The sequence below is a fragment of the Nannobrachium achirus genome (genome assembly GCF_963921795.1).
Source record: "Nannobrachium achirus genome assembly, chromosome: 15".
Lineage (NCBI taxonomy): Eukaryota > Metazoa > Chordata > Actinopteri > Myctophiformes > Myctophidae > Nannobrachium > Nannobrachium achirus.
The window spans coordinates 42,480,421-42,507,763 of record NC_137822.1 but is presented as its reverse complement, the minus strand read 5'-3'; the positions used below and the strand labels follow the sequence as shown (position 1 = coordinate 42,507,763).

At 41.5% G+C, this 27,343-nt stretch overlaps 1 protein-coding gene across 1 annotated transcript; it reads right to left on the bottom strand.

The window, feature by feature from the left end:
* Positions 1-9,389: 9,389 nt before the first annotated feature.
* polm (polymerase (DNA directed), mu) lies at positions 9,390-22,111 on the bottom strand (the record flags this gene model as incomplete). Its single annotated transcript, XM_080743648.1, has 12 exons — positions 9,390-9,510; positions 11,558-11,641; positions 12,312-12,440; positions 15,549-15,686; positions 16,050-16,152; positions 16,375-16,507; positions 18,142-18,262; positions 18,878-18,949; positions 19,386-19,556; positions 20,027-20,125; positions 20,728-20,923; positions 21,909-22,111. 12 exons carry the CDS (start codon positions 22,109-22,111, stop codon positions 9,424-9,426), a joined length of 1,536 nt encoding a protein of 511 aa, XP_080599774.1. The 3' UTR covers positions 9,390-9,423.
* Between the last annotated feature and the right edge of the window lie 5,232 nt (positions 22,112-27,343).

The following is a 27,343-nucleotide window of genomic DNA, read 5'->3' as shown; positions in this document are numbered from 1 at the left end:
AACATAATTATATTTACATTGCCAAAGCAAGTGTCACAAATAAAATAAAAACAGTTGAAATGCTATTGGAACAAATGGCTGCATTATTTTTTCTCAAGATGCATTTAAAGGTAGCAGCTCTGTTTCATAGCCTATTGTATGTGCAGTAGGTCTAGATGTCAATCCATGGTTTGTAGTCCTTAGAGTGGTTGTGTTTCATATCATATTATGGCCATGTTGACTTGAATCAACATGAGTTAAAATTAATATACAGCTCGTAATATGATTATGAGTAGGGCCTATAAATTAAGTTATTCAAGTGATGCTAGATGATACTCACTGGTATATAGGCTACATTTAATTCAGTTTCTACTTTAAAGCAGTATCATTTCAAATCCCTCCTCAGACTAGGCCTATACCAGCCTAGGTGGGCCATGCATAACTAATCCCCCTCTCATCATTGTGATCCCCCTGGATTAAAGGGATCATTAAAGCCAGTGGAGTGGGCCATCAAAAGGTGTGACATGGGCCTATTATATTCAAAGACGGCCTTTCAGGTTTCTGTTCCACAGCCACACGACTCTGGCTTCTGATCGCGGTGATTTGACGTGGGTTATTATGGTTCAAAAAACTCATATTAGGCCTATGTGCTGCTAGCTAGCCTATTATTTCCACAAATGTCTAGCCTATATAGGCCTAGCCATGGCTTAGTTTTAAGACACTTGTAGGTATAAGCATGTGGCACCACATTCATTCAGTCTGTTATGGTCCGTGTTCTAATCCGTCACCGTGGGTGCGTGGGTTCTTTTGAAGTCCCTAATGAGCCATTAACACCATAGTCGTGCCGCGCGGAGACCAGTCGTCTCTGCCAGGGCGAGGAGAGGCAGAGAGGTAGACAGGAGACTGACTGACTGACTGTCTAGTGGCTGTCAAAGGTGTAAAGTAGGCTAACGAATTATTTACTCAAGTAGGCCTACTAACTACAGTACAAGTTAGAAGTATTTGTACTTTACTTTAGTAGGCCTATTTCTATTATTAGACAGACAGGTCATATAGCGTTAGAAGATGTTCTCCTTAACGCTATGACACCAATGAGCCGTTGCGCCCGAGGAAAGGCTGCCCCTCTCTGCTGTAGTACATTTTAAACATACGCTTTCGCTACTCACCAAAACAATGACGGCTTTTATGGAGTCGAAAGCCTACTTTCCTTAGAGGGAACCCTCTGAGCCCCCACCTCACGTCTAAAATACTTTTTTTTTTTAGCCAGAAAATAAAATATTCCACTAAAAAGGCAAATTCTATCGACAAGATCTGTAGAGGTCGCTGTGGAGTAGCTAAAACTTCCAGTGAAATAGGCATATGTTTCATACATTTTGAATAATGAGATCTTTTACTCTTGTTACTTTAAGTACATTTTGATGCCACTAGTTGTGTTCTTTTTTTTTTTTTTTTTTTTTTTTTTTTACTCCTTTTGAATTCTGGACGTTTAGACACATTATTGAGTAGGCTATAGCCTACTTTTTCCAGAACTGCCTGTCTCTGTCCCCATCAGCCTCTGGATAGACCCTATTACCTTAACAATAGACCACTTTAATCTTTAAACGCGCCATGTTTCCTATACACACCATTTACACACACACACACACACACACACACACACACACACACACACACACACACACACACACACACACACACACACGTGGGTGACTATAGTCCTATCTATCATCAGCTATCATCACTCACTTTAGACCTATCAAAGAGAGAGATTCAACGTTGATCCCCAGATCCCATGTTTGGCATTCAAACAGACAATAGATTGTTTCAAATGATTATTTAGGCCTATATTCTATTCTAGGCTATTGACACGTCGCGATGCCATAGGCTAGGCCTATATCTCCATTTACCTATGGTTTACTCCATGATTCCCAAAATATTTACCTCAGACCCAAAAGATAAATCAGATAGGCTAAATAAATTGCCCGGGACCCAAACTAGTGAAAATAGCAGCCTACAAGCTCACACAGCTTATAGTGCAGCACTGTAGACCTATAACTGCTATTTTCAGTTTATAGATACTTCTTAAACATGTTTTTTTCCCCTTGTTTTCATCCTTCTAATTTCATCCTTCTAATGTATGCAATTTAGGCCTATTTATTCATGACATTACTAGGCCTAGGTCTACTTACAATACAATTAATAATAATTAAGAACAACATGTAGGAAACATAATCGCGACCCATAAAAATGTGTCTGCGACTCACACATGGGTCCCGACCCAGTGTTTGGGAACCTGTGAGATTTTAGACCTATTTCCCAAGACCTATGTGACCGACCCGTCCGACCGTTTAGTGTGGGTCTAAACTCTATAGAACGCTAGGCTATAGACCTACCTATACTACTTGTGAAGATGCGATTAATTTGAATATTCGCCTACCTTTAGTTTCGGGTTTTGGTGTAAATGCTTCGACATTGTGTAGGCTATGTGTGTGACAGACATTGTCTGTGTGTATAGCGCGCACGCGTGTCACTCTGCGTGCTTGTGTGCCTGATAGCTTGGCTCCGACTTTATTCTTTGAAGTTGGCAGAGCATATATGCGCACGATTCCCGGGAAGCCTTTTACCATCAGCTCTGTTTTGGTCATCATAAAACATTATGCTTGAAACTGTAAATGTAAACAGTCAGCAGCCGTCCATTTGCATTGAGATCCCCAAGACAGCCACTCAGCTGGAGATTGAGTGAGAGACAGTGGGCCTATTGGCTCTCTCTCTTTATTGACATGTTGTTATGGTCTCTGCCTGTCTGTCTGTCAGTCAGTCTGTCTGTGTTGTGCTTGTGTCTGCCTCTGTGTGAGCAGCTCTGCCTCTACATCAAAGCCCCCCCATCACTGATTAGACCAAGACATAGCAGGGTGTGTTGTTGATACCCATTCATCCCCATTATACAAGATACAGTAGTGGAAGATACTCACTCAGATATTTTATTTACAGGTTTGTAGGCCTAACCAGCATTAATATTCTGTTATGGCAGACTTAAGGCAGATTCTACAAATGCTTTCTGAATCAGCAGTTCTTAAACGTACTTGTGTCAAAGGCCCCCAAATTGATACGTATATGGCCGTGGACCCCCCAATCTGAAAATGTTTGGTGCATGCCAGGGACCCCCAGAAGAGAAGAAATCATTCAAAATGTGGCAAAAACGTTCAAGATTTTTCAAAAATGTTATAGAATAGCAGATGTACAAGCTCGCAGCGTGGCACGAAGTGATGCGCTGTGAGCTTGTAGATCTGCTATTTTTGAATAGCCAACACCAAAATCTAAAATGACACAGATTTTTTGGGGGTTTTAATCGGTTTTAATGGGTTAAACTGGAATACAAATAATATTGGCATCAAAATATACTTACAGCACCAAACGTAAAAGTAGCCTACTCATTATACAGAATTAATGGCCCATTGATAATTATACAGGATTATAATGAATGCATGAATGTCTTCATTGCTTTTATGTTTTTAATACATTTTTAATAAATGTTTAAATGAGCCTATTCCTTGTACTAAAGCTAGCAAATATCAAATCAAATATTTGTAGTGGAGTAAAAAGGACAATATTTGCCTCTGAGATGTATCAGGGGCTAAGTGTAACATAGCCTGTACTCAGGTGAAAGTACCTCAGAATTGTTTGTCAATGTATTTCTGACTTAATGATCCATTTGGTTCAATAAACTCTGACACTATACTGTGCCAGGCAGCAAACAAGAGAGCGACAAGGAGATATTGGATACAGCGGTAATGAACAGCTCACTGATAGTTCGACTCTGAAAATAGCCAATCTAAGCTCACAACCCCTCACACCACGAGGCGTTGCAGTGAGCTTGTAGATCGGCCTCTTTCATACTATTGACAATTTGGCCAATTAAATTGTCACTTTAGAAATGTGCAGACACTCTGTATACACTTATACTGTATGTTGGTTTGTTTACTGTTGAGTGTTGCACATAATCATCTGGGAACCCCCCAAAATAATTTGGAAGTTCCGAGTCGACCCCAGTTTGGGAACTACTGGTATAAGAGACCTGAGCTTGTAGATCTGCTATTTTTGAATATCAACATTTTGAACTCGAATATTTTTTAGATGGGGGTCTGCAGCCAAATACATTCTGGGGGTCCTCCAGAATCATCCAAGAAATGCTATCATCATCCCGTCGACCGTGGTTAGTCGCCTCGGGACTTGCTCCGTCTCTGGCACCAAATCTTTTCAAACTGGGGCCTGTGGTCAAATATCAATTTGGGGGTCCTTGACATGAGCATGTTTTGCAGCAGGCTGATATGGTGGGAAAGGGTTAGGGTTAACAGGAAGATTGGGCAAGAAAGATCAGGACATTTATTACAAAATGTAAAAAAATAAATAAAAAAAAGGTTACATTACTTCACCACTTTTCAACCTATCTTCATATAATAGGTATATTATAGTCTCTTAGGAGAGCTGTGGGAAGTTCAGAAATCCATGGTCTTGTGAAAATCATCAATGGGGAATCTATTAGAAAACGCAGGCTTTCTATTCCTGAAAAGTTGCAATGTTAAAGTGGAAGCTGTTGTTCTCGCGATAATGAAAATCAAAAATATTTTTTCAAAAATATTGTTTTAAAAAAAAATCTGTCAAACGATGATTTCACAAGACTATGGATTTCTGAACTTCCCACAGCTCTCCTAAGAGACTTGGACGGAGTAATTTTTTGCAATTTTATTATGAACATTAGTGAGGTCCTATTATATCAAGATAGGTTGAGTGGCAAAGTCCTCCTTTTTGGACAACATAGCAATTTTTTTTGAACTAATTGGGTTCCCACTCTCCTTGCATTGTGTCCTGCAGTATATGATGTGCTCATCAGTGATTCTCTATGGTCCGAGGAGGAGGTGTCACTCACTCACTCATTGTGTGTGAGGTGACAGAGTCCTCCTGCTGGGCTCTTTTCTCCCTGACTGGCTCCATTGAGACTCTTTCATCTCTAATGGGGCTGTTTGCTACTCTTTTATGGACACAAACACACCGTCACGCGGTCCCTCTGGGGGTCCCACAGCGCCCACAGTCCAGGGGTGGCTGATGACAGACGTTATGTCTAACAAGGCTTTAGCCCGTGTCGGCTCCATTACGTGCTCCATGGTCAACATATACAGTACATTACAGTGTATTTTATGTAAAGCAAACAACTGAAATTCACTTCAAAAATGGCCCAAAAAAGGCTGACCAACAAGTTCACATGTACAGAACAAAATATATAGGGCTTTTAACCGTAATGCATTAAAAAACATCTGTAATCAATTCCATTGTGTGATTTATTACAGTTGTTTTTTATGCCAATTGTTTTTATTCTGTAGCACTTTTGAAATGGTTACTTCCAAATGTAAAGTGCTTTTAAAAAAGAAAGGCATTATAATTATTATTATTAATATTGTTATTAACTCAAAAAGAAGTTTGTTAATACAGATTATCAGGCTGTTATTATGACACAAGGCAAAGTGACACAGGCAGAGAAATGTGAAAACATCCTTTTCTTCCCCGGCAGCAGGCAGGCAGGCAGGCAGACTGAGATTATTTTAAGAGATGATGATTGGATCTCATATGTAAATCAGGAAACAATGGCGACACCTCGTCACAGAGCAGCTGATCTGTATGACTTGTGTCGTCTCCAGTAGTAGTAGCCCCCCCCCCCCTCCCCGACCCACCAGTTAACACTGTCAGTTAAGACGTCTTTTCTGTGTTCCATTGATCCCTATCATGGTCTTCAAAGGCTCCCAGGGCTTTTGATGGAGCCAGTGGGACTGCTTGACTGGCTGGTCCTGGAGTCGGAGCAGGCCCGCCGACGACTCCCCTGATCCCTGTGGAGAGAGAAGACGCATGCCAGACCTGGCTGAGCCACATTTCCACATTTAAGGTGCAAATGGTGCATTTATATATCGCCTTTATCCAAGGCGCTTTACAGAGATTGTGCATTACATTCACACACCGATGGCAGAGGAAACCATGCAAGGCACCAACCTGCTCACCGGGAGCAACTAGGGGGTTCAGAGTCTTGCTCAAGGACTCTTCCACACTAACTCTGGGGGAGCCCGGGATCGAACTGGGAACCCTTCGGGAACCCTCTGTGTTGTAAAGATCTGTTTTTTGGGGAGCTTTTTTATGCCTTTATTTGATAGGATAGTAGACTAACAGGAAATGGGGAGAGAGACGGGGAGTGACACACAGCAAAGGTCGTCCGGACTGGGAAGCGAACCGGCGCCGCCGCCAGGCTACACAAAGCCCATGTGGTATGCACCTGGACCAGTAGGCCAGCAGGCGCCCCCTCCGTTCTAAGATGGCAATGCTACCCCTGATTGAAATGAGCGGTGTCTCATAGTTTGCCACACACTCATGTACAATTAAATGGTAGTTGTCTGGGGGTTTAAGACCGGGGTTCCTCAATGTTTTTAAGGCTAAGGACCCCTTAGCTGAGAGAGAGATGAAGCAGGGACCCCCCCCACGACATAGTTGCCTATTAAAACGTTTTCATACATTTCATTGATGGCTTTGTGGACTTGTTTGACAGCACTGTCATCAGTGTTGGATTCAGACGTTTGACCACTTAAAACCCTCAGTACTTGGTAAACTTGACCTTTCACTCTGTGTGAACAAACACTGCAGTGTTTGTCATGCTGCATCATATGATGCAAAATGCATCATCATTCATTCTGAAATACTAAAATATCTCAAAACACAGATTGAACACAAAAAATAACTCAGGATTGTGTTGATCGTGTCCCAAACAACAATAAAATAAGATCTGGGTGTCCCAGAGGTGAACTGGCCCTTTAAGAATGTACTCAGATGATGAGGTGACTGTGTGTGTGTATAAGAAAAGTAAGGCCTGCACACTAGTTCATGCTCCAAATATATATATATTTTTTGGGTTCCTTTACAGTGAGGCGAAAGCAACCGGACTATCGTGGGCCCAACTGAGGGAAACTGCCCGAAACAGAGTCAGATGGCGGGGTGTGATTGCGGCCCTATGCTCCATCTAGGAGCCTACTGGAATAAGTCAAGTAAGTCATGTCTGTGTGTGCATTATCGTTCTTTTCTGTAACTGCATGTAACTAAGCACACTGTAAAACCCAGAGTGGTAATTCAACTCCCCCTTACGGGTCCATTTGGTTCCATTTGTAAACTCTCAGTTAAATGAACCCCTACGATTTTACTGTGCAGTATAGTGAACCAGGTTAACAGATGTCTATGTAGGGCAACGTACTGCGTGCAAACTTGGAACAAAACCACAATCCTGCACTGGTCTCCACATGCATGTTTTTACTCATTGTGAGTTTGTAGATCTGCTAAGTTCACTAGGTTTTCAAATGTATGAAATAATAATAAAAAAGTAATGTTTTTGGACCAGACAGCAACGATATCACAACTGTAACCTTTTAATGTGCCAATACATCAAAACAAGAAGCTACGTTGTAGTTAAATGTAAAGTCGTCTGTCAAACCACATTACATTTTATATTACAATGTGGCGAGAACGTGAACACAGGAAATGAGGCAAGAGTCATAAAACTATACAGTTAAGAGAGTGAGAAACTCCAGGGTGGTTTTTATGAAGGGAAATGCCTCTAATTTATTTGCTACATGCCTAAAAGTACTGCCTAATTGCTGAAAGAAACTACAAAGATTTAATTTCAGTTGAAGTAACCCCTGGCTATTGTAAAATGCAGTTAACAATACTGCTTTTTAACTGCACTAGCAACACCCTCAATTCTAACAAAAAATAAATAAAATATGAGAGTATGATTAGGGTGACCAGACGTCTCAGTTTGGCTGAGGTTGTCCCGTTTTCAATCTGTCCCGGGTCCCGACAAATATATCTAAAACACTAATCCTGGTTTTAAACATTCACTGCAACATTGTCCCAGTTTCCCCCAGAATTACAACAATAATAGTTGTTTTCAGCAGTTGCATGACGTTTATCATGTTCTGTTCATGTAAACATGTTCACCTAACCAATCAGAAAATATGAACAAATGCAATGTGTTTCGTTCTTTGCCTGTATGCATCATCATGTGCAGCATGCATGGACCGCCACGCACGTCACGTGAATGACAAACGTGCACATTGATTCAAGGGTCCCGGTTTGATGGGCTGAATATATGATATGATCAATGAGTAATCAATAATAATGTCACTGCACAACCTCAGAAGTGTTGCGATTGCTCCAAAGTTCAGTAGATAAGATGAAAATATTTTCAATTCTAGGCACAGATGAATTCAAACATGAAAAGAGGTAGCAGGTATTAGTTTTTTTTTAATCACGCATAACATTTGGATGAGGTTGAATATTTTATTCAACATCTTTGAATCTTTGTTTGAAATTTATACACACATAAAAATAAAAGATAAAAATAAAATGTAAATGAAAAATATAAAATGTGAATGTAATTCAAGTGCAAACAAGCTACAGTCAGTGCATTCTGGGCATGGCTATAAAAGGGGGTGTAAAGTATTTTTAAGGATTTAAAAAAATATGTTTTATCCAATCAGGAGAGAGAAAACCCCCAAAAGATAATTTATTATCTTAAATTGTTCCAGTTCCAAATGTGTTCTTTGGTTTTAATCACTTTCAATTTCTCTTGTTTACCATGTATCCCGTATGAGTTGTCTCTCCTGATTGGTTACAATTGATATCCCAACCTGAACATTTTCTGTGTACTAAAGAGCTGGAGAGACCCCGAACAAACACTCAATGATTACTATCAGAATCACTTACACCCCCTTTAACAACTTAAAACCCTATATTATTCTTCGTTGACCTGGCTTCCCCCAGGGGTTTGTACTTGGTCCTTTCCTTTTCTTCCCATCTAGTCTACACCAAATCTATTTTTGGCCGAAAATAGGCAATTTAAAACCTTACAATGTGAAGATCGACTATTTTCCACTGAACATTTAGTCTATTATGACATGATCAGAACAAGGACAGTAGTTAAATAAAACTGTTCCTGTAACTTCCTGTTGGCCTTATCCCAGTCGGTAACGGGTCTGGTGTGCACTAAGGACATCTGGGCACCTCGATGTGGAAATGGATATTTTGTCCAAAATGTTAAAAAAGCATATGAAACATCTTCTTTATTAAAAGAAAGTATACAGTACATGATCATTGCATGCTTAAACATACGACAATTAAGGTCTAATATTTCTATGTCTACAAAACCTGTTTACCCACAATTTTGGGGCATAAAAAACTGTCTTAAGACCGTTTTAAAATGTTCTCTTTTCTTTTTTACATTTTGGACAAAATAGTACATTTTACATCGAGGTGCCCAGTCCCTATAGTGCCCACCTGACCTCTCCTGTGATGGAGGATCTTGTCCTGTACTGATCTGTGTAAGGATATCTTTAGGACTGTGATGAGGTGATCAGGTCAGGCGTTCCTCTCAGAGGGGGGGATGTAATCCAGACCCAGATGAGCGAAGATCTCCTCCTCAGAAGCAGCTCTCAGATACTTTCCCTTTTATTTATGAGAGATAGGAAAGACACACAATAAGAAATAAAGCCAAAAATAAACAGAGGAAAAGGATTGTCAAATGAGATGAGATATACTGTTCTCTGGGTTAAAGCCCCCAAAAATCCAAAGACTGAAATGTATTTTCAGACCATGTCCCAATATGTGATTTTTGATTTTGAAACATGGAGCCCGCAACGCACACCAATATTTGGGGTGTTTCCCTGAAATTCTGAACTGCCTTCACTGAATTTGTGTGTGTGCCAATCCATGCTTCATTTAAAGTATCTTCTGAACTTCTGTTGTATTCAATGCTAGTCTGGCCGATTCAAATACCCATATCTTGAAATTATAACTGCTTTTTAGTTTAGATATGACTTGACTAGCGTTTTGACGACTTTGTCATTCATGCTGATGGCAGTTGGCAAGAAAGAGTGCAGGAAATGAAGCAAGAAGGGACGATATGAAAAGGATATGAAAAGAAAAAGTGATAAATTAAGTCCCTGTTGTTTTAATTTATCAAAAGCCTGTGTCAGGCACCAGGAACTAGTGGCAAGCAATCTGACACTTTGGGAGCCAACCCAGGGCAAAGGCAGGAAAGGCAAAAAGCTGCCACCACCTAGGTAGACGCAGTGCGGCGCGTTGGCTAGACTCTACTAACTCTGGTGTTGGCTAGAGGAAAGCAAACACCAATTGGCTGCTGGAGTCTAGCCAACTCTGGTGTTGGCTAGACTCTAGCCAGCACCAACTATGGAGACTCCTGAATCACTGCCCTCCACACACCGTCCTCTCTAGCATAAGGCTCTTGAGCTCTGCAGTGTTGTTAGCAACGCTGTCGCGCCACAGTGCTTCTAGGTAGGTGGTGAAGCCTGGGTTTGGTCTAGCCACTGACTAGACTCTAGCCACCAGTGGTTCTCAACCTTTTCAGGCTGTGACCCCTGCAAAATAATCAGATCTGAACTGGGGACCCCCCCCCCCACCGGAATTGTAGGAGTTGAAGTATTACAAGTTGTTTGACTCCACAGACAAATATGACAAATGAAAATAGCAGATCTACAAGCTCACAAGCTGCGAGGCGTTTGAGCTTGTAGATCGGCTTTCGTTCGTTATTTGACATTTGGCCAATGTTTAACCAGTTTTCATAGTATAGTTTGTTGATTACTTTTGATGCAGTAAATGTCTTTTTTATTTTAACACTAATAGTGCCTCTTAATCTGAAGGTTGCTTGGTGCCTCGGTGCCACGCCGTTTCCTCCATAGGCCGCCGCTATTATTTTGAAGGGCTGGAAGGGGGTTGTTTTTGTTTTTTTGGATTATCACTTGACGGCAACGATTACGTCATCTAGTCACATGACAGTGTGGGCCCACAAGAGAACATGGCTGCGCCCACCTTTTGTGTACAGTATGGAAGAGTGGAGACCATCCTTTGTATAAGAATGTCCCTTTTGGAGAAAATGAAGTCTCTTTATGGGTCTCTCAATGGATTTACTATGGAGGACGTTAACTTCGCGTGCACGCCCGACGTGTGTTGTAAACAAATCGCGGACATTGCCGATGCGGGCGGGACCGGAGCGACGTACAGTAAGTAATAATATCTTTACTGTATATACAGTAAGATTGACAGTCCTCACCGTCAACGGCGCCATGGTATTAACCCTTTCAATGACGGTGAGCGCCGTCAACAGCAGCAGAACAGTTAAAGGGGAAGACCACCCATTTTCAATATTGAACGGTGTCATTAATATGCCTTAGAGGAGTTGTGTGGAAATAGAAAGAAAGTTCCCCCTCTTCTGTGTTGCCTAGAACTGGAAGATTGATTTTGGGGTTTATATTGTAAAGTACAACTTGATGACATCACACATTGTACTTTACAATACAAACCCCAAAATCAATCCTCCAGTTCTAGGCAACACAGAAGGGGGGAGGAACTTGTTTTCCATTTCCACACAACTCCTCTAAGGTATATTAATGACAAATTTCAATATTGAAAATGGGTGGTCTTACCCTTTAAAGAAAGAAAGAAAGCGTGTTGGTTTCATCATATCCATCCTTACCTGCTTGGTGTCAAACAGAGCATGGCTGCTCAGAGACATGGACTTCTCATGTCCTGCCCAGCGACGCAGATCTCTCTCAAACAGCTGGAGGATAACACAGGGAAAAACAGAGAGAACACTGAACTAAACATTTGCCAGGAGGGTATTGGAGCATGAATGAATGAATGAATGAATGAATGAATAGGGCTGTCACAATTATTACATAATCGTCTAATCGTGATTTTTTTTACATGATCGTGATTATTTTTCATAATCGTCATAATCGTTTCCATGTTGAAAAATGTTCACATATTTAAAACAAAAGTCAAAAATAGTGGAAATAGCAGATCTACAAGCTCACAACGCGTCGCATCTTTGTGAGCTTGTAGATCGGCTATTTCCACTATCAATGTTCTTTTTTAAGTATAAAGTTGTCAAATATGTCAGTAATTTCTTTGTATATTTAGGTTATGTGTCATATGTACCATGTGCAACTTAAAAGCCTAAAAGCTAAACAGAAATGTAATTGTCAACGACAAAAAACACAATTAAATCGTTAATCGCAATTATTTGAGTGACAAATAATCGTCATGTAAAATGTCATAATCGTGACAGCCCTATCAATGAATGAATTTATTTGGTGATAAAAGGAAAGAGCAGATCAGCACTTCCACAACATACAGCAGACACGATATCACAGAGGATAATAATTCAATAAAAAGCCCTCAGGCTCATTTCCATTGCGGTCCAGCTGGATGTTACTTGTGGAGGTTACCTTGGAGCCTGTCCATCCCAGCAGAGCGAAGGCAAACTGGCTCTTGGGAGAGATGACCAGGTCCACCCTCACTGCCCTCCATGGTTTGGACCCAGGGTTCTGTGTCTCTTTCACATCCAGGCATCCGTTCTGGCGAAGGCACATTAACATGTTAAAACCGGGAGAAGCATCTGTGTTAACTCATTGACTGCCAAGGCCCGAGTTTCCCGAGTTATTACAGTAGTCCCAGGCTGCCACAGCCCGAGTTTCCCGAGTTGGAAGCCATTTTTATTTTTTTTTTATTTTTTTTTCCCAAATTTTTTTTTTATAAAAATGTTTCTAAAAATGCCTCAAATGTATTAGGCATGATCGCAATTGCGAAATTGCATGTTTAGCCCCATAACAAACACATCTTTCAAAATGTCAAAAATGGCTGTTTTGACTGACTTTGAAGGCTTGTATCTCATGAATGCCTGAACGGATTTCCAAGCAGATTTTTTTGTTTGAAAGCTGTTAAAAAGTACTACACATATGGTGCATGATCTAGGCATGGGCGTGCATCCGTGCACTAAAAATTGATCCGTGCACTAGAAATTTAGGAAGGTGGCAGTGTTTGTTTTGTCTGACTTTGAAGGCTTCTATCTCATGAATGCCGGATGACGGATTTCCAAGCGGTTTTGTTTGAAAGCTGTTAAAAAGTACTACACATATGGTGCATATATGGTGCATGGGCGTGCACGGATCCGTGCACTAAAAATTGATCCGTGCACTAGAAATTTAGGAACGTGGCATCCTGGTACTTGGCGGCCATCTTGAAAAGGGCATTCAATGAGTTAAGCTACATGTAAAACATGTGTTTTTCAGAACGCTTAGGATTTTTTTTATTTTTTTTTATCTTGAAAGTTCTTAACACAAATCTTCTCTTCTGGGGGAGAAATACTGACTTAGAAAGCATTTGTAGAATCGGGCTTGATGGGTTCATACATGAATCCCAGAAAATAGCCGATCTACAAGCTCACAACGTGATGCTTGTGAGCTTGTAGAGCAGATCAGCTATTTTCACCTTGTGATACTGCCGTAAGATGAAGTATATAGTAAATCATGATTAAGTAGTTTAGTTTAGGCTAGGTAAGGTTTGGTGGGCGTCAGGCTCAAAGGATGCAGATTTGGGTTTTGAAAAGGTTTTTTTTTAGTAGCCCAGTGATTTTGTCCACTCAGCCATTGCTGTACTAAGCAAACTGCCTAACTGATATGTTGGTTTGTGTCATTTTCTGGGGACTTTATGTATGTATGTCTTTTTCTGAACAGATTGTGACAAGAAATAGCCCAGCAGGGGGTGGCAGTGGCTCAGGGGTAGAGTGGCTACTTGGCAACCGGTAGGTTCCCAGTTCGATCCCGGGCTCCCCCAGAGTAACTGTCGAAGTGTCCTTGAGCAAGACACAGAACCCCTAATTGCTCCAGATGAGTAGGTTGGTGCCTTGCATGGTTTCCTCCACCATCAGTGTATGAATGTGTGTGTATATGGGTGTAGATGTAATGCACAATTTATGTAAAGCGTGTGACATCATCATCATACGCATAGGCGATTCTAGCCTCTTCCAGCGGGGGGTGCACGACCTCTATTACCTCATGCACGCGCGCGCAGCACGAAAAAATTGCGGATATTAGCGGTTTTGTAATGTTGTTTTAGCGGATTTCTGCAGTTAATTTTGTACCCAAATGTAACACAATATAAACAAAAAAAGTGTAAAACAGGTGCTTCTTTTTCTAGACACCATGAGCATGTCTAGTATAGGATTTATTTACTTATTTTGCAGACAGAGGCAGCAAAGCCAAACATCAAGTTAATCATCATTCATCAAGCAATCAAGCAGTCATTTACAGTGTCAAATAAGCATTTCACAAAAACAAATAGTAGACACATCCTTATTACACAATGAACTGCAGCCTCCGGGTTTTGACACTTGCAAACCTTTCAATTATTTTCTGCACTTTAATTTCGTGTATTTTCTCAATCTGTAAAATGCCTATATCTGACACTCTTTTATCAGTCATGGTTGTCCGTAAATACGTTTTTAGTTGTCTCAAAGTAGAGAAACTGCGCTCAGCTGAAGCACTCGTAACTGGTATGGTGAGGTACAGTGTGTAGACGTGTTTTAATGTACCAAATGAATCAGAATTATGCATTCCCTTCTCTTGAAAAAAAGCAAGTTTCTTTTCAAACAGTGTCGTGTCCTCCATTTCTTTTTTTTTGCGCACATTCTCTTCCCTGTACATGGAAGTCATTACAGAGATTTCAGCTTTCAGAACATCTGCATCAAGAGTGTATGTTTGACATACGTCTGTCACACCTTTTTCTGAAGGGCTATCTGAGGTTACAACATCAGCAAGACACTGGAGGATATGAAAATCGTTTTCAGAAAAGCGCCCCTCAAGCTGTTGTATGAGTGTGTCCAGTGTTCTATACAGAATATCACATCGGTAATAATCCGCTGCTGTGTTCGGTTCTACACGGCGGCAGAACCATTTTGGGCTTAATATAATAGGGTTTATAAAAGCATGATCTGACTGTCTTAGTCTTACCTTGGGCTGGTCAGGAGGAAATGGTTCAGTCACGCACAGTGAGACAAGAGTCCTGGCTGATAGAGCCTGAGGTCTGTGTTTTGTAGAGGAAAGTCAGGTACAAAATGATCCTCTCCATGTGATGTTTCAGGGCAAGCAGCTATATTATAATATCTACCGGTAGTCACGTCCATAGTAGTGAAGAGCTCGAACTCCATGCTTTATTTTTAACAGATGTTGTTTTCAATTTCAATACTGGCGCGTGGATATGACATCACATCAGGAGGGGAGGGGGGGGCTGCCTGGAGCTGCCAGCCTCTATCACTACCACTAGGGGGTGTTGTTGTATTCGGTCTGAGTGGATGTAAAGTTACATTACAAAAAAAATAAAAATCAAAATGGCCGCCTGGCGGCCAGGGGTTGCACGTGCACCCTAGGACACCCCTTAAAATCGCCTATGATCATACGCAAGTTAGGCGGGAATGCCTACTGAGTGGCAAAAAAAGAAAAAAAAAAACACTTTCTGGCCTTGACAGCCGATACATCCTAACAGAAAAGTCCTATCTGATTGAATTAAACAACGTTAAACTCACTTTGCCACCCGATTTGCCATTCACTTTATGCATGCGCATACCCTCTATAAAGGCGGATTATGATGATTATACTGTTCATACTGTACATAATATGTTCTATTACCAGTGTGTGTGCCTCCTGGTCCAGCCTGAAGATGGAGAAGCACCTCTCGAAGCGGTCCATGTTGGACGCCGGCCGACTGGGACCCTCTTTACCCTCCAGGTAGGAGTTCCTGGAGATCTTCTGGTATAACAGGAAACCCTGTAGGAAGACAGGGACGCTTTTTGAAGCCTTTTGTGGAAAGCATAACAAATACGAGGTCAAATTGTAAAGTAGAAGACTGCCTAAACAATAGTTCTGCAGCTGATTGGGAACAGGTGAAGTCACGACAAACACGGATGCAGATTTATCGTCAGAGACACCTTTTGACAATCTACTCTCGCTACATACTCAGTGATTTATTACTCGACTGTACTTATTGCTTTGCTATTCTTAATAGTTTATTTTGTTATTGCCGTTATTGTTGTTATAGCTGCTACGGTGTTGTTTTAATGTAACAAATATATGCGATGTAACAAATACAAATGTTGACTCTTGAAAAGACAGCACTGCAGTAAGCTTTACCTGTGCTTCCAGCCAGGCGACCACCTTGAATATCAGACCCTCTTCTTTTCCTTCTTCTGGGTGTGTGATAAGAAAGTCTACATCATGGCCCGTCACTTTCCCTCTGGGAGTAAAAAAAAGCAAAGAAATTTAGGGACAAGGGGTTAGATATGGACGATATGGCTCCGAGTCTCCTATCACGAATCATTATATAATATTTAAAAACCCAGCCCTTCTATGTCACCATTATTACTCTGGAGATAAAGTTACCAATTAAATCGATTAGTTCTACAATATACTGTATCTGGCCCTTGTCAATCAACAGAAACATCATCCAGTAGAGTACCTTCTGAATCCTCCAATCAGAGTAATCTGTGCTCCTGGTGACACTGCAACAACAGCCCTGTCCACTATGTGACCGATGGCATCAGCCTCTGCCTTGGTGACCGGCTGGTTCAGGTCACTGTAATACTGGACACCTGGGAGAGGAGACAAAACACTGACTGCTTCAGGTCAGCATAGTACTGGACACCTGAGAGAGGAGACAAAACACTGACTGCTTCAGGTCAGCATAGTACTGGACACCTGAGAGAGGAGACAAAACACTGACTGCTTCAGGTCAGTATAATACTGGACACCTGAGAGAGGAGACAAAACACTGACTGCTTCAGGTCAGTATAATACTGGACACCTGGGAGAGGAGACAAAACACTGACTGCTTCAGGTCAGTATAATACTGGACACCTGAGAGAGGAGACAAAACACTGACTGCTTCAGGTCAGTATAATACTGGACACCTGGGAGAGGAGACAAAACACTGACTGCTTCAGGTCAGCATAATACTGGACACCTGGGAGAGGAGACAAAACACTGACTGCTTCAGGTCAGCATAATACTGGACACCTGGGAGAGGAGACAAAACACTGACTGCTTCAGGTCAGTATAATACTGGACACCTGGGAGAGGAGACAAAACACTGACTGCTTCAGGTCAGCATAATACTGGACACCTGAGAGAGGAGACAAAACACTGACTGCTTCAGGTCAGCATAATACTGGACACCTGGGAGAGGAGACAAAACACTGACTGCTTCAGGTCAGCATAATACTGGACACCTGGGAGAGGAGACAAAACACTGGCTGCTTCAGGTCAGCATAATACTGGACACCTGAGAGACAAGAGTCATGACAAGAGTCACGATGACTCTGATGTAGGGATGGGACGATATGATAATTTCATATCACTATTATTGTGACCAAAGAAATCGCGATTTACGATATTATCGCGATAATCAAAATATCCCCAACATCCATTATCCTGGGGCGGGACATTTGCCAAAAATGGCCCACCTACAAGCTCGCAATGCGACGCATTGTGAGCTTGTAGATCGGCTATTTTTTGGCAAAGAGATTTGGTAGAGAGTGAAAAAAAAGACTGTATCAAGTACGTATATTATAAGTACGTTTTACTATAGAGGGTTTAAATGGTACCGGATATGCAGCTCAAAGGTGAAGTGCATGATGGAGCACGCTATCACGATAAATTAAATCTCCACGATACGATTATCGTGAGTGTTTTTTATCTCGATAAACGATAATACACTAACCCCAAATGGCCATAATGTATAACTCTTTTTTTATATTTTTATGCACCAGTCACTTTGGCACACTGAAGCAGGTTGCTAGTTGGACACTTGCCAGTGATGAGCAATTATCCCCCCACCCTGGCTGATGGGGAGATTGAGGACACTCCCAGGAAATTACCTCACCTTTGTCCCAGTACCTTTACTAGTGATGTGTGCTTTTCATTTCCCTGTAAACCCTGAAGAAGACTGATACAGTCGAAATGTTGGTTTAAATTAAAGATTTTGCTGTGCGGCCCCTTTCTTCTTAACCAGTATTCACCTGCGTGGTCAGCACCTCACCAACCTAGGAGTGCGCTACTTCCTTTTGTGTTTTGCTGACTCTGAGCACACACACACACACACACACACACACACACACACACACACACACACACACACACACACACACACACACACACACACACACACACACACACACACACACACACACACACACACACACACACACACACACACACACACACCTACCTGCTTGTTGTGTGTGGTTGAGAGCCTGTCCTGAGGCCTCTAGCTGAGCCAGGGAGTGAATCCCTTGTCTGAACCACCGATCTGCCGTTTTCACTCCAACCCCAAATATACCTGTCAACACCTGAAACACACAGCATTCTGAGTGATCATTTCACTCTGACTAGGCTATACATCTTACAGACCCATAAGAGTCCATTTTGGTACCAAACAATGAACCATTTAGCTGGAGGAAAGAAAAGTGGATCACTCTCACAGTATTAAGATATTGTGAGAGTGATCCAATATTTAGAAACAGAAATACAGCATCACACGCACACACCGTCGCACACACGCACGGTCGCACACACAGGGGAGAGAACCCCACAAGTCATTAATCGGCTTCAATTTGATAGTGTTCCCATTCCTATTAAATTTTGTGTTTAATCACTCCCTTCTCTTCTCTTCTCTTCTCTTCTGGGGGTCCCTGGCACAAAACCTTTTCAGATGGAGACCTGCGGCCAAATGTTTATCTATCATTTTGTGGGTCCTTGCACGCAAAAGTGTGAGAACCACTAGTTTAGAAGGCGTTTGTAGAATCGGCCTCAGGTCTTAACGGGTTGAAGACAACATGGTTTATAGACCTTCGTGGCTTTGTACTGGTCAGACTGCTTGGTGGATTAAACAACATGTTTTATAGACCTTCATGGCTTTGTACTGGTCAGACTGCTTGGTGGATTAAACAACATGTTTTATAGACCTTCATGGCTTTGTACTGGTCAGATCGCTTGGTGGATTCCACCTCCCTAGAAACTCCATCCTCCAGAATCTCCTGGAGAGAAATCACAGCAGAAACACAAAGCTACTCTCAGTCAGTGTGATATTATAGGCCTACATATTTCACAGTAAATGTGACAAGCTAAGAACATGGAAAACAAACAACTAAAATAAAATTTCAACAATCAAAAATCCCAGAGGGGGTTCCCAGCTAATGATACTTAGGAAACAAATGGACCCTTACGTGCAATACATACTCCTTTTAACGAAAAGGGAGGTGATATAACGACTAATTGGCGTCATTCCGAGCTCCGGAAAGGATGTCTCTGAACCTTTTCTCTGAACTTGTGCGCCTCCAAGTGTCCTGACTCTCCCAACTATATATAGTATATCTGTAACTAGTCATGTAAATCTAAAAGTTATGTGGATCAGTGGCCTAACGCGTACCAAACTGTGGGTTGTTTTAATTAAAAGCTGTGAGCTCCACTGACCTGGATGACCCGTAGTGAGTGTTCCCCTAGCGAGGGCAGTCCTCTGAGTTGCTCTACGGCTGTGATGGCTCTGGGCAGGAAGTTCAGCACGGCCACGGCCCGCCGGAACGCAACGCTTCGACCCTCGTTTTCACCGAACTCTGCGCTGTCAGCCAGGATGGACAGAGCATTCTGAGACACACAGAAAGACGGTGGAAGAAACAGTGTGAGATTGATTAACAGCTTTATGTTGATTCTGTGAAAATTGCAGATCTACATATCACAATTCTCAACATGTTTAGGGTTTGTGTGGTTAGGACCACCATGACTGCGATTACAGCCAATGATACAGTGGATGCATGTAAAATATATTTTGCCAAGCGAGCGAGTCGCAGTGCTGGACTTTGCAAAGTTTGCTTGAGCCGACTCAGCGTCCTTTGAGTTACAGTATATCACGATAAGCACAGAATTTTAAATCATGTTTTGCGATGAGCGTTTGCCCCAAGTGGCTACTGGCCATTCGCAGCGCGGCTTTGAGATGTCACAGTTTTTAGGCCTTAATTTCACTTGCTACTTGTATCTATTTAATTAATTTTAATTTTGTACGTGAAATAAACAATCAAACGAACAAAACAAAGCAGGAATAGTAACTTGGTACACACAGAAAGGAGGAGGTTATGGCTGTGAAGAGTGGTGCTCCTCTGACATGCATAGCTGGGTACTGAAAACTCTGCCTGCTCCTCTCCATTCTTCTGTTGTTCCTGCAGGAGACAAAGATGGTGTTTAGAGATGTACCGATACCATTTCCTCCTTCCCGATACCGATCCCCATGACTTGCATGTTGGTCGATACTGTGTACCGATCAAATGCCTTTGTGTAATTTAGGGGTCCAGGGTCCCTCAGGGTTCCTAGACTCCACTGAGAATGGACCCTTACGAGTTTGTAACTCTGAGAATTTACAAATGGAACCAAATGGACCACTGAACTAGGAATAAATAAAGAGATCTGTTGATTAATAGTTAAAGTACCAGCTCCAAGTTAGTAAAAGAATATTGTAAATTGTACAGTAAGAATATAGAATGGTAGTGCAACATCAACATCAGTTACTATGTCCTAATAACACTTTTGGCACTTGGCTATAGTGTGTGTGGTCACTTCTGTCTTTTTTAGACATCTCCTGAATGATTTCACTGTCGTGAGCCTGCACCACCACAAGGACGTGGTGTGCATAGTATTCCTGTGCTTAGTGCAACATCAATTCAAAAATATTTCTGCAAATTAAATCTCATATTATAAATTACGTGATATTGGAATGGCACAGACTGTACTTGCAGATACACAAAACAACGCAGCATGCACCTACCTGCAGTGTGTGTCTGTCCTGGATCTCCACAGGGTGACCTTCATGCATGCTCTCTGTGTACCAGCTGATGTCCAGGAGGACAGGTGGTGCTTTACCATGACCTCCCCTCGTTCCCTGTCCTCCCTCCTGTGTGTTGAGCCATGCCTGGACCTCATCTCCAGAGTTGTTCTCAGATATCACATGTGTTACTGATGCACTGTGTGAACACAATGAATAACATAAAACATGTGTTACTGTACTGATTCACTGTGTGAACACAATGAATAACAGCACATGACATAAAGAGACACCTAATTCAATCTAGACAAGAATGCCAGCACAACTTCAGTCAAAATAGAGGAACAGTACAACAGAACTTGAACAAGTGCATGGCTCCGAAAGGAGAATGAATGATGACAGCAACACTCACACTTATGTCTTTCAATATGAACACATAGAGCTGAGACGCGTCCATCTCTGTGTCCTGTTGCTGTTCTAAATTGAACATACTGTATGTACTGCTGTCATCATTATCATTTTTGGCACCTAATTCAAAGCTTGATTTTAGGTGTCAAATGGATGAAGAAAAGGCTTACGCACACACAGTTCTTCTCTTTGTAGGTGCGTGGGTAATAGAACATTAGGAGGAGATCTGACATAAAGACAGACTGACCTGACCCGCACACTGCCGCTTGTCCGTTTCAGAGAATTTTATTAAAGTAGCAACGTTTCGGTCACCTGACTGACATAAAGACAGACTGACCCGCACACTGCCGCTTGTCCGTTTCAGAGAATTTTATTAAAGTAGCAACGTTTCAGTCACCAGACCTTTCTAGGTCTGGTGACCGAAACGTTGCTACTTTAATAAAATTCTCTGAAACGGACAAGCGGCAGTGTGCGGGTCAGGTCAGTCTGTCTTTATGTCAGATCTCCTCCAGGTGTCAAATGTATGAAGTTTTAGTTAATTTATTTGAGAGCAGAGCACTGAAGCTCAAAACAGATGAAATAACAGTCTTGGTTTTCTGCCCAGGGCTCATGCCAATAAAGCTCATTTGAATTGCTCAGATCCGGTCTAAAGCCCGCCTACTGTATCCGGTTATTTCCACACACACGTGCATGCACGCACACGTATCCGCTCTGGACCGGATACGCAGACTGCAGAGTGAATTGACCCCATTCAGCAACTAACCATCTGATCTCACCTGAATCTCTCCTCTATGTGGAAGCCTTTGCTTCGGCCGAGCTTTGTGAGGAAAGCTCTGCGACTGGAGCCCATCTTCCTCTCCAAGAGGAACAGAGTCTGCTGCTGGAATTTAACCTTGTTGGTGTTGTTGTGAGAGACATTATTACTGTCACAGGAGGAGGAGGAGGAGGAGGAGACTCTTCGTCGTTTCAATGGAACCATGGCTGGGGTTCTGGTGCTGTCATCTAGCGTCCATGTTTAAGGTCAGGGCTGCTGTCACGGTGATGAACGCGGTGAATTGAAGTGGCACACGTTTTGTTTTTTCAGTTAGTTTCAGGAAGACTCCACTCCAGTGCTGTCAGAAATAAAACGCATGCTCACTGGGTTTGTTGTTATTTTGTTCTTCGACTTCCAATTACTGTGTCGAGTTACAACTTTCATGGCACCATACCGCCACCTGCTGTACGCTGTGGGGTGTTGTTGTTAGACGTTTAGCCCTGAATCTGACATGAAAGCAGAGAGAGAGCTCTCAAACAAACTCAAGAACGGACCCCCAGGCCAGTTTGCTTTAGTTTAGGCCATGGACCCCCATTTTATATGAGTTGGGGACTTTGAACTTGACAAGCACTTGGAATTGTAGGCATTACATTTAGTTTGACTTGGTTCCACAGATAAAAATTGTGAACATAGCTGATCTAACTTCAAGCTCACAATGCCTTGCATTGCAAGGCAAGTAAAGAGACCTCTGGGAACTCAGATTGCAAGGCAAGTGTTTGTTAACCCTTCTACCACTTTTTCGAGTCACGTGTTCAAATACTGGATTCTGATTGGCTAAATTCCGGAGGTTATGAGAGGACAACTGCCGCAAAGTTGTGTGCGGACTTGTCCGAGATCAATGCGCCTCAGTGTACATCCGGGGACTTCAGGAGGTAGTCGGAACACCTTTCCCCCAACCAACAAATGAAGGTCGCAGCGGTCCTATGTTTACTAACGTGCGTACTATCGTCGCCGATTTATTTGGATCCAATGCAATCCGCCAACTTTAAAGCCCCTTTTCTCTGAACCTATGCCTTTCTGGAAGCGAACAGCCTCTATTTACGGCCGGAACGGTGCTTTTAACTGACGTTAGCTTAGCTGTAAGCTAGACGCATGGATTAGTATGGAGTTGGCGCCATCTGTTGGTGAGTAGAAGATGTTGTTGATGGAACTATCTGCTGTCTCGCGGAAGTTTTATAGGCAATAATGATTGTAACTTAAGATCCTTGCAAGTTACAACTATGTGTTTTCTTTCATGTATAAGGGAAAAAGTGGTAGAAAAGCTATTTACCACTCGGGGTCGGACATTATGCTCTGATAATGTCCTGTGTTAGGGTGTTATCGGACTCGGCTTCGCCTCGTCCGATAACACCCTAACACAGGACATTATCAGAGCATAATGTCCTCTCACTCGGGGTAAATTGCTTACTTCTTTACCCCCCGGCTCCACCGGCGGCGTCGCGTTGCTCTGCGTCGTACCGGCTTCATTGACGCCGTCACATTGACGTCCGACCGGCTCCACTGCAGCGCAGCGGCTGTGTATTCATTCTATGGCCAATATAGCCCATTTCCAAAACTACATGAAAATCACTTTCAAACAGGAATACAACTATTTGTGACCTGAATGTGAACGTATAGAGCACACTGTGCTCACAGCAGAGAGCAGCAATGCACCACGGACCACTTTGTTTTGTCATGATTAAAGCCTATGTTGTATAATTTTATCAAAGAAGACCGCTGTAATTACATAAAAAAATATGCTAGGATTTCTGGGACATCTAGTCACCCTAGTGAATGACGTGAATGGATAGCCAACAGCAGAAAAGCACGTATGTAGCCAACATTTAGATATACAATGCATTTATTCATATTTTATACATGACTGGACGTTGTGGACGCCGTCAAAAAATTGAACCGGGGCGATTTTTGAGTTTGGACGCCGTCAAGCGAGCGTCCGACGCGGACGTTGACGTCGGCAGTGGAGCACCCTTCATTGATTAAAACGGGAGCGTTCCCAACGTTGACGTTGACGCGACGCTCGACGCGCCCGGTGGAGCCGGGGGGTAACCCTTTCTTACAGAGTAGGCTATTCGAGTTGTCGACCAATTTTTAGTGTTGTTTGTTGATTACTTTGAATACAATATTTTGTATACTCTTCACTGTCATGTGTGTTCCTCCCTGGGGGTTCCGACCCACAGGTTGAGCACCAGTGGGCTAAACACCTCATGTTGAGAAGACAACCACAGCCAGTGTGACAGGATGGATGATGGACTGATGGACTGTCAGAGGTGATGTTGATTCACTGCCAAATTATTATTTGTGTGTGTGTGTGTGTGTGTGATGGAATTATGAATCATATTCCATATTGATGAACAGTTTTCCCCAACCATAATAAAGTACTCCACACAATGAATGAGACCACACCGGAGAATATGCGTTTTTTGGTGAAGTTTAGTCAGAGTTCAAAGTACTGTACAAGTACAGTAGAGCAAAATCACCCATCGTAGCTCTCTGAGTACAAAGCACAATGATTCACAGATATATGGAGTTTACAGAATACATTAGTCACATTCTGATTGGACAATTAAACATAACATGGATGGGATGTTGTTGTGACTGAGTCTCATGGACTCAGAAGCCAAGGATGTAGAATGTTTTGGCTTTCCATTATCCCGTGTCCTGGACACTTTGACATTTCGCTGGTCAATCTTTCTGTCCCTGGAGTGGGGCAGATTCTCGTCTCGTGCATTAGTTATCAGATCAAAACATCATGGCATTGACTTTTAACACTGAGAATGATATCTATACCATGTTAAACAACAATAACATTTTACTATCAATTCCCTCCTGAGATAGCATTTGAAGTGTTAAATGTCAAGGCAGCATAAACAACAAGGGAAGAAAACATGGGTTAAACTTTTTTTAAGGTATTTGAAACAGAACATAATAATTGAACAATTTAAGTCAAAACATTTCGATAGCTTTAAGTTTTTTAAAGAGGAGAGTCAAAAGAACTGTATATTTCCAAAGTTATTTAAGTCTTTTAAAGGTATTTAAATCAGAATACAACCAAAGGTGAAAATATTTTGATAATGAAAGATAAAGGACTGTATAATTTGGAATAATTGGGGGGAGTGCGTCAAAGGGCAGTCTGAGATTAAACCAAGGATATTTTCTCTTATAATTTGGGGCCTGTAACGTTTAGTTAACATGAGTTAGAATATTTTTATGAGAGAGAGGAGAAAATCACACGTTCCTTAAAATATATTGATAGGAAAAGGAAACCTTTGATCCATCAATAACAAACATTGTCCTGTCGCACCATGACAAACTTTATCACTAAATTTAGAATCTTTCCAAAGTTTCTTCACAGCCTCACCTGGGTTGATGGTGGGGTGCACTACAGAGAGTGCATTTAATGAAAGAGAATATATATATATATATATATATATATATTTTTTATTTATTTTTTTATTTGGTGAAGTCATCACCTGAGATTGACGAATGTAGAATTTTGAAAATTTGATTAGTGTGGTGGAGCGTCATGGTCCATTCCCTTGCTTGACCTATGACCTTCGCGATATGTCCCAGCCAGGGTGGACCTTTTTTGACTCCACAACAGTAAGGTATAGGACCTCTGTCCTCATCATTTCAGTAAGGTTTTATACACTTAATATGACAGTATTTAACATTTCCAGGACGAGGCTATGAGATCTTATCAAAAGAAGAGAGTTGCATTTTGGGACAAGACAACTGTAAATATTAACAAAAATGATATAGGAACTCAGGTGACTTGAATCCTCGTACTCACGAAAAATGATCCTTCCTCACAGATCATGGGAAGAGATATGGACCGTCTATCAAATAGATAAGTCTGAAAAATAGAATAAACATCAGAATTACATGGAAGTTAAGACCATTGTGTGTATTTATGTATAGAAAGGTTTGATTTGTTTTAGATATACATCACCACGGGACACCATTTGTGTCAAATTGTATTAAGTTTGTTCTGTTAGGGGTAAACAGATTTAAACATGGTTAAGCAAAGTGAAATATATATATATTCTGAAATAAAATGAGATGAAAACAAAATGAAATATGTAAATATGAAATCAGAAAATGAAATATGAATTCAGAAAATGAAATTCTCCAAACACATTCCCTCCCGTTTGCCACAGCCAAAAATATTGGGTGTGACAAAAATTGTTTTGTTTTGTTTGGAGGATAATTTGTTAAAATATGGTTAAATGAGAAACAGATGGTACCGAGGTACAGTAGGGTACCGAGGTACAGTAAAGGACAATGACTCTGCTCACTGTCAGAGTTAGAGTGAGCTTCCAGGCCTGTGAGGGGGGAAGTGTACAATAGTTAGCGAGGCCTGTTTAAAGCCTCTCTAACCAGAAAATGAATGAAAATAAAATAAGAAAAAATGAAATAGAAACATAACATAATCATAATGTCTCTTTTTTTTTTTTTTTTTATGTGTAATCCCGTATAAGCCCAGTAGGGTTGTAATAATTGTGGAATTTGACTGGGAAGGTTTGAATGGAGCCCAGCCATCTAAATTGTTTTTGGAACCGTCTCAGCCTGCTTTTACTCAAGTAAAGAGGATAAAGTATTACCAAAAATAAACCAACATGAGAAATTAAAGGTTGAGTAAAGCAGGGCTAGGCCTCTTCCATCCTTAACCCATACTGCAGTTTATGTGTTAAGAATGGTAAAAGTAAATGTTTTTGGTTCATGTCCATAAGATGTGGTTTAAAAGAACAGGATTACTAAATAATACATCTCACACACACAGACCCTCTGACCTTGAAGGCCTGTCTTCTAGCTATCAGTTGTTTTAGAAAGGAATGAAAGCAAGTCAGTTGTTTACACGTTCTCTGCAAGAGGAACGGTTTTCACGACAAAACAGTAGGACAGGAGAAAATGGGTTATAATAAAATAAACAGTCATGAAATTAAACTGGCTAAAATAAAATTGAAATAAAACCGTCAGTCCGTCAAGTTGAGTGTCAGTCAAGTTGGTTAGCGAGTTAGTGGAGTTCCTTCCACGATACCTGTCTATCCAGGTCGAGTCCGTCCTGTCCCCTAAAATGAAATAAATAAAGTAAAAATAATCCCTACCACATTGGTGAAAAAGAATTAATACATTAGGGAGGAAAAAAAATTATTAAGACGTTAGGGGCATCATATATAAACATTCAAATAAACCCAAGCGTTGGTTGTTATCAGTACGAGTGTAGTCATACCAAGAGTGAATGAGATCCCTTTTTAGAGAGAGAGAGAGAGACAGTCATATGTGTAAATAATTCCTAGTTTTGCAAACCAGGCAAGTGAGTTAGAACACAAACAGAGGGAGAAAAACCCAAGACAGATTCAAATAAGACAGATTCACATTGTTATCAAGCCCTGTATT